The sequence below is a fragment of the Cotesia typhae genome, unplaced genomic scaffold, assembly GCF_013202065.1.
Source record: "Cotesia typhae breed Kobodo isofemale line unplaced genomic scaffold, CoteBio_Ctyphae contig_4, whole genome shotgun sequence".
NCBI classification, from domain to species: domain Eukaryota; kingdom Metazoa; phylum Arthropoda; class Insecta; order Hymenoptera; family Braconidae; genus Cotesia; species Cotesia typhae.
The window spans coordinates 5,095,831-5,109,066 of NW_027423748.1; the positions used below are offsets into that span (position 1 = coordinate 5,095,831).

Consider the following 13,236-nt stretch of genomic DNA (forward strand, 5'->3'; position numbering starts at 1 on the left):
ATAGATTTTTCACTTTATATATATCTTATGCCATTAGTTAATTAGTCACAGTTAAAATGACCAGTGTATTTCATTGTTTTTAATCTTATCATTTAGTTTCATTTCAATTATCTGACTATTTTTAAAACACAAAATCAAAACGAACAATTCTTTGGTTTAAAAATGAATGATTTTTAACAAAGTAGGCACGGAAAATTTTTCATAATATAAAAAATCGCGTTACTAAAACCATAAGGGCGTATAAAAAAATTTTTTTTTGTTACAATCGATGTAAAAATAGTAAAAAAGTTAAAATCTATGGAAAAAACGAAAAAAAAATTTTTTTAATATACGCCCTTATGGTTTTAAGAAAAATTTTTTTAGTCATAAGGGCGTGTATTAAAAAAAATTTTGTTTTCGTTTTCTTTATAGATTTTCATGTTTTTACTATTTTTATATTGATTGGAGCAAAAAAAAATTTTTTTTATACGCCCTATTGATTCTGCAATGTCATAAAGGCGTATATTTTGAGAAACGCCCTTATGGTTTTAGTAACGCGAAATAATCCTATAAAAATGTCACACATCCTCATCGTGGATTTGTATGATTTTTTATCATTTTTTTTATCCTGCAAAATTTCTTATCGAATCTTTTTGAACATTTTCAATTAGTTGCATAGATATAGACTATCAAAAATAAGTAAACTTGTGTATAAATCTTACATATTCTACATTTGGTTAATAAACGCTTTAAATAGAAGCGTGGTTTTGTGAATTTAAACAATAGATTTTCTCCTCTCCGTCCTGAGGACTAAGATAACAGAACCCAGAAATAACACTATTAAATTTAATATCGTTATCATTGACCACTTGTACGATTTATTGCAGACAAACGTATTATCATCACGTATTTATTTGCCCGTCATACAGGCACATAGTGTTAAAAACTACCATAGTCGACAACTTCTTATAATTTACTGATTAAATTATAAATGACTTGAAACAAAATTAAAAAAGAAAAAAATAATATGCTAATCGGAGAAATATGACCTGATGTAAAAATGGTTAAGATTGAATTTAGATAGAGAAAAACGAACCGTTACTGTTATAAACGATAATCACGTTTATAAAATTAATACGTGATTACTGATTTATTGTAAATAAAAAAAACAAAAACTTGACGTTTATTAATAATTAAAATTATTGATCTGAAACATGATTAAATTTTAAACTTATGAAAACTTTTGGAACCACCTGTATAACTAGTATATCATAGTTTCGTTCTACTTCTTCTGTACTTCAATTACGTACATCCAAAATAGCTACAAGTGTGTAATTTAAAATAACTGAGCAGAACGTTAATAAAATATTTTATGACCATCTTTTCAAACAAAAAAAAAAAAAAAAAAAACGTTACTGTAGATCAATGAACTATTTACATTTCTAGAGACTAGAGATAGAGAATTGTCACATATGTAACATATACCTACACAGAAAATGCCAATATGATATAGTTGTAATCTGATATTGTATGAGTTATCGTATTATACGAGTTTAAAATTGAAAGTGATTCCAATGAAGTACTGAAAGTTAAGAAAAATTGATGAGTAGCCAAGAAGAGTAAAAAATTTGTCGCATGCGCTAAATATACTATTAGTAAAAGACCAAGATGTGGGTTAAGTTATATATTAGTACCGTCGAAATAACGTTCGGTTTCATATATGTTTCGCTAATAAAATTGTGAAAACTCACTATCCATTCCATTCTATAGATGAGGAGTTTAGTTTCAAAGGGGTATCTTTTCATTTTTTATTAATCGAGACAAAAAACTGGTTAGCTCTAATTATAAATATTTTTATTGAATTTTTTTAATTTAGCTATAAAGTGCTATCGGTTATTTATTTATTTATTTATTCAAATGCTAATCGGCTTTATACGTTAAATTTACAATAGTTAAATTTGGATATTATGTGAAAAAAGAAAATAAAAGTCAAGTAAAAAAGTAATAACATTTCAATAGAATTAAATTTCGATTAAATTAAATTAAATCAATTTTTATTTACTTTATAATTTTCGAAGTAATTAATATTTAAAAGTTAATAAAAACTGCGTTTTTAAAATATGAAAAGATACCCTTTTCATATTTGAAAGAGTTGAAAATCAGCTCCTCAGATATGAATAGGTTCGTTGTATATATGTGACATTAAAATATTTTCTTTTATCATAAGTTTATTATACACTATTTAACTCAATTAAGGTAAATCGGACGTTGAAGCAACGTAAAGATAAAAGGCTGATTTTTTGAAATGTTAGTTGTTATTAAATATATATAAAATATAAAATAATTTGTTTTCTTAAATCTGATGAAGAGTTTTCGAAGTCACTAGCTATTCAAAAATTAACTTTTGACGTGCAGTTGATAGTAAAATTTAGGCAAACACTCTTATTTAAAATTGTCTCATCGAATCTGCTAAATATAAAAAACTAAAAACTTTTGTTTACATGAATCGCTTCTTGTAAATTATTAAAAAAATATATTCTGACGAAGGGTTTGATCAATATCTTAATAGAAAAAATTTTTATTCACAAAATAACCATGAGTAGAAGTGAGCTAACGATAATCCGTGAGAAAGGCAATAATAACAAGCAAAAAGGAAAGCAATAGCTTAAACTATATGTCGTGTCCAAACCACCTTAATAATTAAAAAAAAAAAATTAATGAAATAAAAATAGTAATTGTATAAATAAGCAATTATTCAAGTTTTAATTTACTCTCCACACTTGACCTCAATTATTTTCATCATGACGACGAGGACAAATCGATTTTCAATAACAACGTCATAGAGCTTCTCCATATTCTCTTATAAAAAAAATTTCTGACAAAATAATAAGGTAATTATTTGTAAGTGGGGAAGACGGGCCCCCGCGTTTTTGGTAATAAAATGTCGGAAAATGAACATTTTTAAAATTTTTTTTTCTAAAACTATTTTATTTTGCGACGCCTTTATGATACTTCCCATTAAAATAGTCCAAATTACATAAGTCAATTAGTTTTAAAGCATTTGAAAACACGTCAATGTTTCAATTTCTCTACAAATCTTTTTTAATCGAAAAATTAGCAGTTAAAAAAATTTTTTTCTTTTGTAATTTTTGTATTTTTGATAAACTTAAAAAAAATATGATTGTTAAAAAAAAATCTAAACATCATAATTATGAATTGAAATGTTCCAAACTTTATTTATAAAAAACATTATCATTGCGAAAAAAAAAAAAAGATAACTAAATTTTTAATTTTTGAAAAAAAATAATTCTTAAAAAATTAAAAATTTATTAGAATTAGATTATTTTCATCAAACTCATTAGACTAATATGTACATAGGTGTACTTAATAACATTTTTTTTTATCACATTTCAACGGCTGGAAAGAGCTTATTTCTAACTCGAATTAATTGTAAATGTAATTCTTTAAAATAGATGAATCTATAATTATTCTACTTTTTTTTTTTTTTTTTTTTTTAATGAGCATCCAACTATCTAATTCCTCTCCTCACATCGTTTACCTACACTACTACTAGCCTACAGTTGAGTAAGTGTGGTGACTTGTGGTCCTCCCTAAAAACGGTACATCTGCCCAGCATATCTTCACCTGCGACGGTTTTGCCGGCAGCTGTTCCCGCTCGAGTAAAACGTGCTCGTGTATTACACGATGACTGCCGGCGCGTGCTCCATAAAATAAAAAAAGTACATTAACGAAAAAAAATCCCTCAGTCATTCAATGAAACCATCAGCTCTATCTCCATCTACAAAATGATTACACATAAATATTGTAAATAAAAAAATCATATATTAAAATAAACCAAGTGCTTAATTAATTTTTATGCAAAGTAAAAAATTGTTTTTCAGTCATTTTTAAATGTTTTATCAGATAAATTCATCTATAACCAATTGATCTAAAGCATGCGTCAATACCTACAAACATACAACAAATACAATAGAATATTCTGATGGAAAATGCGATTATTTAGAACACCCATATAAAAAATTAATAAAGAAGCTCGGCGTTATTTTGTTTTTAAATAATAAATTATCAAATGGATTTTTTTCCTGTTTCAAAAGTTTCAACGAATCAATCAAATTTTTATCTTCAATTTATTGATGATAAAAATTTAACGAGCTATTAGATAATTAATTTTGGTAAAAAAATATATACACACATACACACATATATGTGATGGAAAAGACCTGATATTGCGCACCTTTTAGTATATCCATGCGCCGGAAACGAGGCCAAACGTAAAGGTTCTAGAACATTCTAAATGTACTACCTAGATTGCATACTTTATCTCGAAAATATTGCACGAACAATTTTGAATAAATATATATAAATCCTCATACTTACATATATATTTTTTTGTCTGCTCACAATTATCAGGAACACATTCAAATAAATTTTTGATGCGCTCTACATCGTATGAAATTTCTATATCAACAAAAAAAAAATTAATTAGCTTGTATTAATTAAATTAAAAAATATAAATTTAAAAAATGCTTACATAGTTTGTTTGTAAAAAAAAAGTTGAATGAAAAAGGAGAAATAGATTAAAGGTACGGACCTGCTCGCATTACTACCGGCTTTGACGACACTATATAATACACGCGGCTTCTAAGTATTTGTGGAGATACACATCTACAAATAAATGAAAAAAATTTAAAGAAAAAGCGCCTATCCAACGTAGATATTTTTTTTAGTTAAATTCAAATAAAATTCTTGTTTTTTTATTTGTTAATTTTAATTTTAATTCAAATAAAAATTTTTATAACTATTAGTCAATTTACGATTAAATAAAATAAAAAAAATTTAACATTGAATTGGGTTGAATTTTTATAACCGTATATAAATACAATAAATGCTTGTGTGTATAAGAAACGTTAACGCTTCCACACAAGCAAGTGTGTGCGTGTAAAAGATTGATGAGTAAGAGCGCCATCTGTAAACGAGCGGGAAAGAAAATTGTTTGAAGGCCGCTGCCGGCCGGCTAGCTAAATCAAGAGAGGGGGAATTGAAGCGAAGCGAATCGCCGAGTGGAGAGTTTGAGAGTGGTTGAGAACGAGTCTCTCAGCCATTTGCGCGTTGGTAGCATTAGTGTTTCTCTGGTGCTTCGCTTCTCTTGTGTCGTTCACAAATTTATACGTACTAATATATTTTATAACGAAAAAATATATTTAATCTCAAGGATTTCAAGTGTACCTAAGTGCTTCCTGATTAATTAATCAACATTCACCATGGCTGATGTCGAAACTAAGTAAGTATTCATTTATTAAGGCTATATTTAATTTACTAATAAAAAATATAATAAAGGCAACCGACTCGAGTAAAAGAACGCTACGATAGTAACGCCGTTCAACCCTCTATTATTGTTACATTATTTTTTCTTTATTGATCAATTATTTTTAATTATTATTATAGTTATTATCATTGTTTTAAGTCAAAAAAAATTTAGCGGGAAACGCGCTTTGACGGCGCATCTCCTTCTTTTCTTTCTCATTAATAAATTATTTAAAAAGTGAATTGATGAGAAATAAAAGTTGTTTTTATCATCTTTTAATTGATATTAACAATTATCCGTAATTATTTTTGTTTATTTCTTACTAACTGGTGTTGAAAATTGAGTAGCATCGTCTGACGCTGTAACGAATTATACTTCGAGCAGGAGGGCTAGGGGACGCCGGCCGTTTGAGTTATTTTTTGCCATCGTCCCACGCAATTTTTAAATTGTCTTCTTGATAATTTTTAAACAAAATTTTTATTGTATATTTTTTACTTTGAATTATCTAAATTGTAAAAAGATGACAAATTGTATTTTGCTACATTATGTTTGTTAATATTATTATTATTCTTTTTCTTCTTCTAGACAAAAATGAGATCATGGTTATATTAGACGCCGGGTCATATTAGTATTCCTATTTATTGTGAAAGTTGATTACCTGAAGGTGCTTACGCTATAGAATTTAGCTATATACGTATATGTATTATACCAACATTCTCCTGCGGGTAGACAGTAAATTGTTGGATTTAGGTCGTGTACAAACTCAACTCTAAGTACAATCGTCCGTATACAGTATATAAAAATGTTGAATTCATACAGTCAAGCGAAACAGAAACCGGCCTTTTGATAATGACTGTACGCGCGTCACTTCCAAAAGAGAACGGCCGGAATATCGATCCACTGGCTCTCCAACGTTGTGGAAGCATCAAACAATCCTACGGCTGTTGTAAACTCAACTATATACACTACACACTAGCATAGTACCCGGCGTCTCGCTTTCGTAGTCACCGGAATTGTCTTCAATTTTTTTTTCTCTGCTGTTAGTTGCTATTGTAAATTTTAGTTGGGTAAAAAAATATCATATGTAGAGGATAAAGAAAATTTATTATGTTTTACTGAGTAAAAAGAACGAAACGATGCATGAAGTTAAGGAAATTCAGAGAGCTGAGGAGAAAGAGCGCGATAAACCGCGTTGAAATGCCATGAGTTTGTCGGTGTCAGCATCTAAGAGGGGATGAGGTTGTTTAACTTAGAGGGCAGCACATGTGTTTCTTCAAAGACGGAATTTTTGTCTGGCGGGATGTCAGTATTATATATCGTTAAAGATTAAATAAAAAAATCAAATAAATAAAACCTGTAACTACTTAAATAATTATCGAATATTATTTTTGGAAAATTTACGTCATTCATTATTTTTTGTTTGCTTAAGTTATTTTATTAATTTAATAACTGACTCATTTTTTTTAATAATAATGTTATTGTTATTGTTATAGAGAAACCAAAGTTGTTGCTTCCCCAGAGAAGAAAGTAGTGGAGGAAGAAAAAAAAAAGGAGGTTACCGAAGAGGAAGTTAATGAAAATTCGAGATCATCGGAAACTGAAAATGGAGCTGACAATGAAGCCAAAACAAATGGATCAACAGAAGAAAAAGAAACCGATGAGAAAGAAGTTGCGTCGACGGAAAATGGTGACTCTCCAGGTATAATTTTATTTATTTACAATAAAATATATTTAATGCCTTTGATAATTATTTATAATTAACATTTTATTTGTTATCTTGATTACAGTAAAACCAGCCGAAGAAGAGGTATGTTGCATAAAAAGGAAATCCACTGCTGGCCAAGAAGCCGTGGATGCTACTGATGGTGTGACTCCTGAAAAAAAGGCTAAAGTTGAAGACAAACCTGTTGTTGAAGCTGAAAGCAACGGTGATTCCAAGACTGCTGCCTAATATTTCACTTACATCATCTGTACACCGTAATCTATGGACATTATCACCATCTAAGCGTGAATTTAAATTTAAACAGAATCATCAGTGTGCAGTAGGAGAAGACGAAAGGATTACATTGTTAATTTTTTTTTCTTTATCCATTATATATTACAACAGTTAAATTACATAAAAAAATCTCATCCTTTATGGATGATTCATATTAATTAAGTTAAATAGTGTTATATTATCCCACCTGAATATGTATTATATTACCGTTTTTCATCATCGTCCTCTCTTACATGCAAATCCATGCACATTAACCTGTTATATTGTTACGATAAGAAATAAGTACGCAAATAATGTTATAAGTACTATATTTGTAATTCGGAAATATTTTAATGCGGTGCTGTGGAATATACGATTCTCGCTGAAGATATTGCCGAATTAAGTAAAAAAAAAGAAAAGAATGTTAAATTGTGTTTAGCATTTTCAGAGATAACTATACGGTATTAACGGCAAAAAAAAACTTATTTTTCTGTTGACTAAATACATTCCTGTATCACAATTTGGTAAAAAAAAAAAAAAAAATACCAAATATCTATGTAACAATTGTGTAAGACTAGCATCGCTGACTTCCGATAAACATTTATTTATTTTTCTTTTTTTATTCAGTTTAAATTCTCAATTCACCGTAGAATCATATCTATATTTATTCATACTACCAGGTTTCATGTTGACTCATTAGTAATGTCCAAAAATATTCTACGGTGTATTGAGGAATAAAAAAAGAAAAAACAAATATATCGACTTTCCTTGACAGTCAAATTTTTGACTTATAGTTGTTTGTCTTGTTTAATGTCGAATGTGTAGGTTCAAAACTTAGAAAATTTTTAAAGAAAAAAAAGTTGTCATAAATTCTTATAATTTCTTCGAATATAATATTTTTTCTATTTATTAATCAATTATATACTCTAACTTTCATAAAAAAAAAGGTAAAAATTTTGATTTTATTAATTATAACATAACAGTGCAATGTGCAACTATATCTTGATTACAGACTTAATATTTTTGACTTATAACATGACTTGAAATAAATATTATAATATTACAGGAGTTTAAAAATGTGTAATAAAAATATCATAAATTTAATGATATAAATTATTTCTTTTGTGTTCAACTTTATATAAACTAAGATTAAAATTTGTATAATTTAGTAAAAGTGTTCAAAACTAATTCTGAGTCCTTTTTTCATTTTTTATATTTTAATAATTAAGTATTTAATATATTTTTTTAATTTTATAATCGTTTTATATCTTTAAGCGACGACATCGTTTCACATCAGTTGGTAACAGAGTTCATCTCTTCCTCCAAAGACTTTCTTTGGTGGGGTTCATATATAATTGAATTGAGAATCACTTTTATTCATAAGTTTCGTTTGGAGGGAATCCCAGGTTATCTGCTATCATTTATAAATTTTATTTTTGTTCAAATATAAAATAGTTGATCAAGTATTACTTATAAGTTGAAAAAAAAAATTAATTCATCATGTATAACTTGATTAAGTACTTATTAATTATAATTATTTTTAACTTCATAAATGCGGCAATAGTGTAAGTAAATTATTTAATTAACTAACATAATTAAAAACATTTCATTCTAATTATAATAAAAAATAATTTTACATTAATGTCGAAATTTGATTTATAATTTCTTTATCTTCTATGAATCATGGTCAGCAGGACATAATTTTATTTTTATTTTTATCTTTAGAATTGATATATTCAACGATAAGACCCATAATAAACATCAACTTCCGAGTGATATTGATGCTTCAAAAATAAATGGACTAATGAGACTGTTTCATTATATAAATTTTTAAATGTATGAATTTTATAAAAACTTTACTTGAGCCATTAATGTTTTAATTAAGTAAAATTACAGAGATTGTTATTTTAGGCGGAATACTATGGGATTGTTGGTATTGGAAAACCAGCTCAAACATTCAAAGTCATTTTTGATACAACATGGTCTGATTCCTGGATACCATCTCAACACTGTGGACTTTTTGAAATCGCTTGCAGTAATTATTTATAAAAATTTGTAAATTTAAAATTTATCTAGTATTTAATCAAATTAATTTTTAGTGATTCATAATCGATACGACAGCTTCAAATCGTCAACTTTTAAAGAAAATGGAACTGAGTGCGTGATTGAAAGCAAAGCTGAAAGCTTGAGAGGCGTAGTTTCGATTGATGATTTTCATGTATCATAAATTTTATATTATTAATTAAATAGCGTAAGCATAAGACAGTATTTAATAATATATTTAATATTCCAGTTTTCGCATGTCAAAGTTGTTCGTCAATCGTTCATCGAGATGACTCATATGTCTAACATTCCATTTCTGATGACAAAAGCTGATGGAATTATCGGTCTTGGATTTTCTTCGTTGAATGAGTGCAGCCTAAAACCATTTTTTTACAACATGCTAGGACAAAAGATTGTTAAAAAAGCAGTTTTTACATTTTATATGAATCGGTAGTGTTATAAAAAGAAAAAAAAAATAAAAAGATACGGTAATTACTTACAAGTAGGGTAAACCCCGTTTTGGGTCATTACTAGGTAAAAAATTCACATTTTTAAATTTAAAAATTTTTTTTATTCTACTTATTTTTACCGCGCATTTATGATGAAAAATATGAAAGAAAAAAATAAAAATTTCGATAGATTTTTTGCCTTCAAAAGTTGGAAAAAATTTTGACTCATGGTTTTGGATAAAATTTTTTTAAAAGTACATAAAAAAACGAACAATTAAAAAAAAAAAAAGTTGAATGTAACAATTTTCATAATTTTTTTTGAAAATTTGTAAAATTAGTTAAAATTGTGATAATCAATTTTTTTTCTAAATCGTTCATTTTTTATGAATTTTTCAAAAAAAATTTATCAATAAAATCAAGTAGAAATTTCGTTCAATAAAATGAAAATTAAGGGGAAATACCATTGCGACGATCTAACAAAAGAGGCGATTTTTGGGAATTTTTTTGACAGGGAAAATAAAGGAATTTGAGAATCGGATTTTTTTAATTTCATTAAGGGTACATTAAAGATTATTGCCCTTGATTTGTATTAAAAATATTTAATTATTACAAAGTTATTAACAATCTCGTAAAGCACTAGAAAAAATTTCCCCTTCCATGGTCGGTTCGATAACTCAAAAACGGATAATCTGAAAATAAAAACCCAAATTTTTTTACTGCGTAAGGATGTAGTTATCGTGGCACGTAAGAAATTTAAAAAATTTTTATTTCAAAGATTTTTTTAGCCGGGTTAAAACAAAAAAAAAACAGTAAGGATAGTGAGAAAATTTTCAATCAGTCGGCATTTTTTTGAAATTAAAATTTTAAAAATTCCGTACGTGCGACGATAACTACATCCTTACTCATTAAAAAGCAATTTGGGTTTTTATTTTCAGATGATTTGTTTTTGAGTGATCGAACCGACCATGGAGGGGGAAATTTATTCTAGTGCTTTAAGAGATTGTTAATAACTTTGTAATAATTAAATATTTTTTAATAGAAATTCAGGGTAATAATCTTTAATGTACCCTTAATAAAATAAAATAAAATTCAATCCCCAAACTCCTTTATTTTCCCTGTCAAAAAAATTCCTAAAAATCACCCCTTAAAATGGTCGACCCCACTTGTAAATATTTACCAAAGATACAAATTAATTTAATATTAATGAATTTTTTTTCAGCGATGCATCTACTGATAGAGCAGGAAGTTTGATTCTTGGTGAGACAGAAAGAACTAAAGTTGATGGAAGTTTAACATGGTTACCTGTAATAACTAAAAAATATTGGATGATTAAAATTGACCGGTATTAAAAATAATTTTAATTAATTTAATTACTAAACAATCTCCTTTAATTAAATTTGTATTATTTTAGACTCGTTGTTGATAACTCAAACAAAACTTTTCCATTTTGTACTTCATCATGCAAAGCTATATTTGATACCAGCGTTAACATAATATCTGGACCACCTGCTGACATAATGAAAATAAATAATTTATTGGGTGCAAAAGAAATTATGAAAGTTTGGCCTTACAGATATATGGTAAATTGATTGAAATTTATTCAATTTAAATATATTGATTTATTTTAATTATTATATTATCTTATTTCAGGTTGACTGTCGATCATTTGCTAAATTACCACACGTTTCATTTATTCTAGCTGGAACTGAATTTAGAATCGACTCAAAGTATTATATTCAGCACGTAGGACCATTAATCTTTGATTTATTATGAAAGTTTGTTGTACTTTCGTTATTGTTTTTTTAATTTTATGATTTATGTTTTAGTTGGTTTATTATGGAATGCAGTTATGTTTATCACCATTTATACCGGATACTAGTGGATTGGGTTATTGGGAAATTGGAGGTGCATTTTTAATGCAGTTTTATGCTGAATTTTATTTAAATGGAACCATTGCTCTTGGTAAAATTAAATTTTAAATTTTTAGAACACTCATGATGTTCTCAGCGAACCAAGAATTTTTTTTACAATTTTATCTTAAATATTTTTAAGTAAAATAATATATATCTATACACATACATTATCTACATACAGTATATCAAAAGAAGTCAAAAATCATGATACTGAAGTTGAGAGACATCTGATAATTTTTAGAATTTTTTTAACAAAAAAATTTTATTTAAAAATTTCATCTTTAGAAGCTCTGAAAAATTGTAAATCACATCTTTATAAATAATTTTCTATGCCTAGTTCATTTTTCAAAAAAAATAAAAAAATTGTCAAGTGTCTGCTAACTTCAGCCTCATCAAAAATCTTATGCTCAAGCAAATTATTTTTTTTTATAATACTTAAATTATCAGGCATGATACCAAAATTGGCAAACAATTTTTTGATCTCAAAAAAATAAATTAATTGTACAAATTTATATTCCAAATAATTCTTTTTTCAAATATTTTTTACAATTATTTTTTTATAGAAAGAACACCTAAAAGTTATTGAGAAACTGAAATTATTTCCAAATAACTTACAACTGTTTTTATTTTTCATACTTACAAATTATTATCTAAAAAAAATGATACTGAAGTTGACAAACATTAAAATTTTTTTCTAAATTTTATAACAATTAAATTATTAAAAAAAAAAATTAATTACAAAATTTCACATGTTAAAATTTATAAAAATTATGAGTGAAAATTTTTAGAAGCATTTTTTTATTGTAATTGATTTATCAAAATTTCTAAAATTGACGGCTGACGGCTAACTTCAGTAGTATAAAAAAAACTTCTTTGAAGTTAGATCAATCATTTTTTAAAATATCTACAAGTGAATTTTTTTAAATTTTAATTATTATAATCTCTATTAATTAATCCCAGATTCTTAAAATTATTAAAAATATGTTAATTTTAGTATTACTATATAATATTGAATTTATCCGTCAGTTGACAATTTTAAAAATTTATATAACAAGTCAATTACAATAGAAAAATGCTTCTAAAAATTTTCACTTGTAATTATTATTAATTTTCACATGTGAAATTTTTTTTATAATTATTTGATTGCCGGAAAATTCTAAGAATATTTTTTATGTCTGTCATACTATTATCAGGTATTAAAAAATTTTTTGTTTATTTTGTGAATTATTAATTGGTTTGAAATAATGCTTAAAAATAATTGCACATATAACCTCTTGAATTATCTTCACGCATATTTTTTTTTAATGTGATAAGTAATTTTTTAATGAAAATTAAGTTAGCCGACACTCAACAATTTTTGATTTTTTTATTAATTAAAATTTGAACAAAAAAGATATTTTTAAAAAATTGCACGTATAATTTTAAAAATTTTCTGCATGTGAAAATTTTTCTTTTAATTTTTTAAAAATTATTTTTCAATAAAATAAATTATAAAAATTTTTTAATGTCGGCTAATTTACTTTTCATAATTTTTTAAAGTAATAAAACCAA

The 13,236-nt window shown here is 26.3% G+C and overlaps 2 protein-coding genes and 1 long non-coding RNA gene across 3 annotated transcripts; 2 read left to right on the forward strand and 1 right to left on the reverse strand.

Moving 5' to 3' along the window:
- Nucleotides 1-3,456: 3,456 nt before the first annotated feature.
- On the reverse strand, nucleotides 3,457-4,953 carry LOC141527177 (uncharacterized). The gene is made up of 2 exons (XR_012479156.1): nucleotides 4,532-4,953; nucleotides 3,457-4,458 (listed from the first exon to the last, which is right to left on the reverse strand). It is a non-coding gene; the product is annotated as an uncharacterized LOC141527177 (long non-coding RNA).
- A 158-nt stretch (nucleotides 4,954-5,111) lies between these two features.
- LOC141527176 (uncharacterized) lies at nucleotides 5,112-8,159 on the forward strand. The gene is made up of 3 exons (XM_074242517.1): nucleotides 5,112-5,281; nucleotides 6,799-7,004; nucleotides 7,093-8,159. Exons 1-3 carry the CDS (start codon nucleotides 5,262-5,264, stop codon nucleotides 7,254-7,256), a joined length of 390 nt encoding a protein of 129 aa, XP_074098618.1. The 5' UTR covers nucleotides 5,112-5,261; the 3' UTR covers nucleotides 7,257-8,159.
- On the forward strand, nucleotides 7,495-12,371 carry LOC141527623 (lysosomal aspartic protease-like). Its single transcript, XM_074243193.1, has 9 exons — nucleotides 7,495-7,614; nucleotides 9,090-9,116; nucleotides 9,192-9,315; nucleotides 9,380-9,498; nucleotides 9,574-9,773; nucleotides 10,992-11,114; nucleotides 11,184-11,352; nucleotides 11,423-11,515; nucleotides 11,599-12,371. Exons 1-9 carry the CDS (start codon nucleotides 7,495-7,497, stop codon nucleotides 11,749-11,751), a joined length of 1,128 nt encoding a protein of 375 aa, XP_074099294.1. The 3' UTR covers nucleotides 11,752-12,371.
- Nucleotides 12,372-13,236: the final 865 nt, after the last annotated feature.

What these genes read in the sequence shown, in the direction of transcription:
- LOC141527176 (XM_074242517.1), top strand. Translation starts at nt 5,262, where the DNA reads ATGGCTGATGTCGAAACTAA. An exon ending in ATGGCTGATGTCGAAACTAA is followed by an intron (nt 5,282 to 6,798) that starts GTAAGTATTCAT and finishes TTATTGTTATAG; the next exon opens with AGAAACCAAAGTTGTTGCTT. An exon ending in GGAAAATGGTGACTCTCCAG is followed by an intron (nt 7,005 to 7,092) that starts GTATAATTTTAT and finishes TCTTGATTACAG; the next exon opens with TAAAACCAGCCGAAGAAGAG.
- LOC141527623 (XM_074243193.1), top strand. Translation starts at nt 7,495, where the DNA reads ATGTATTATATTACCGTTTTTCATCATCGTCCTCTCTTACATGCAAAT. An exon ending in CATTATATAAATTTTTAAAT is followed by an intron (nt 9,117 to 9,191) that starts GTATGAATTTTA and finishes TTGTTATTTTAG; the next exon opens with GCGGAATACTATGGGATTGT. An exon ending in TTTCGATTGATGATTTTCAT is followed by an intron (nt 9,499 to 9,573) that starts GTATCATAAATT and finishes TTAATATTCCAG; the next exon opens with TTTTCGCATGTCAAAGTTGT.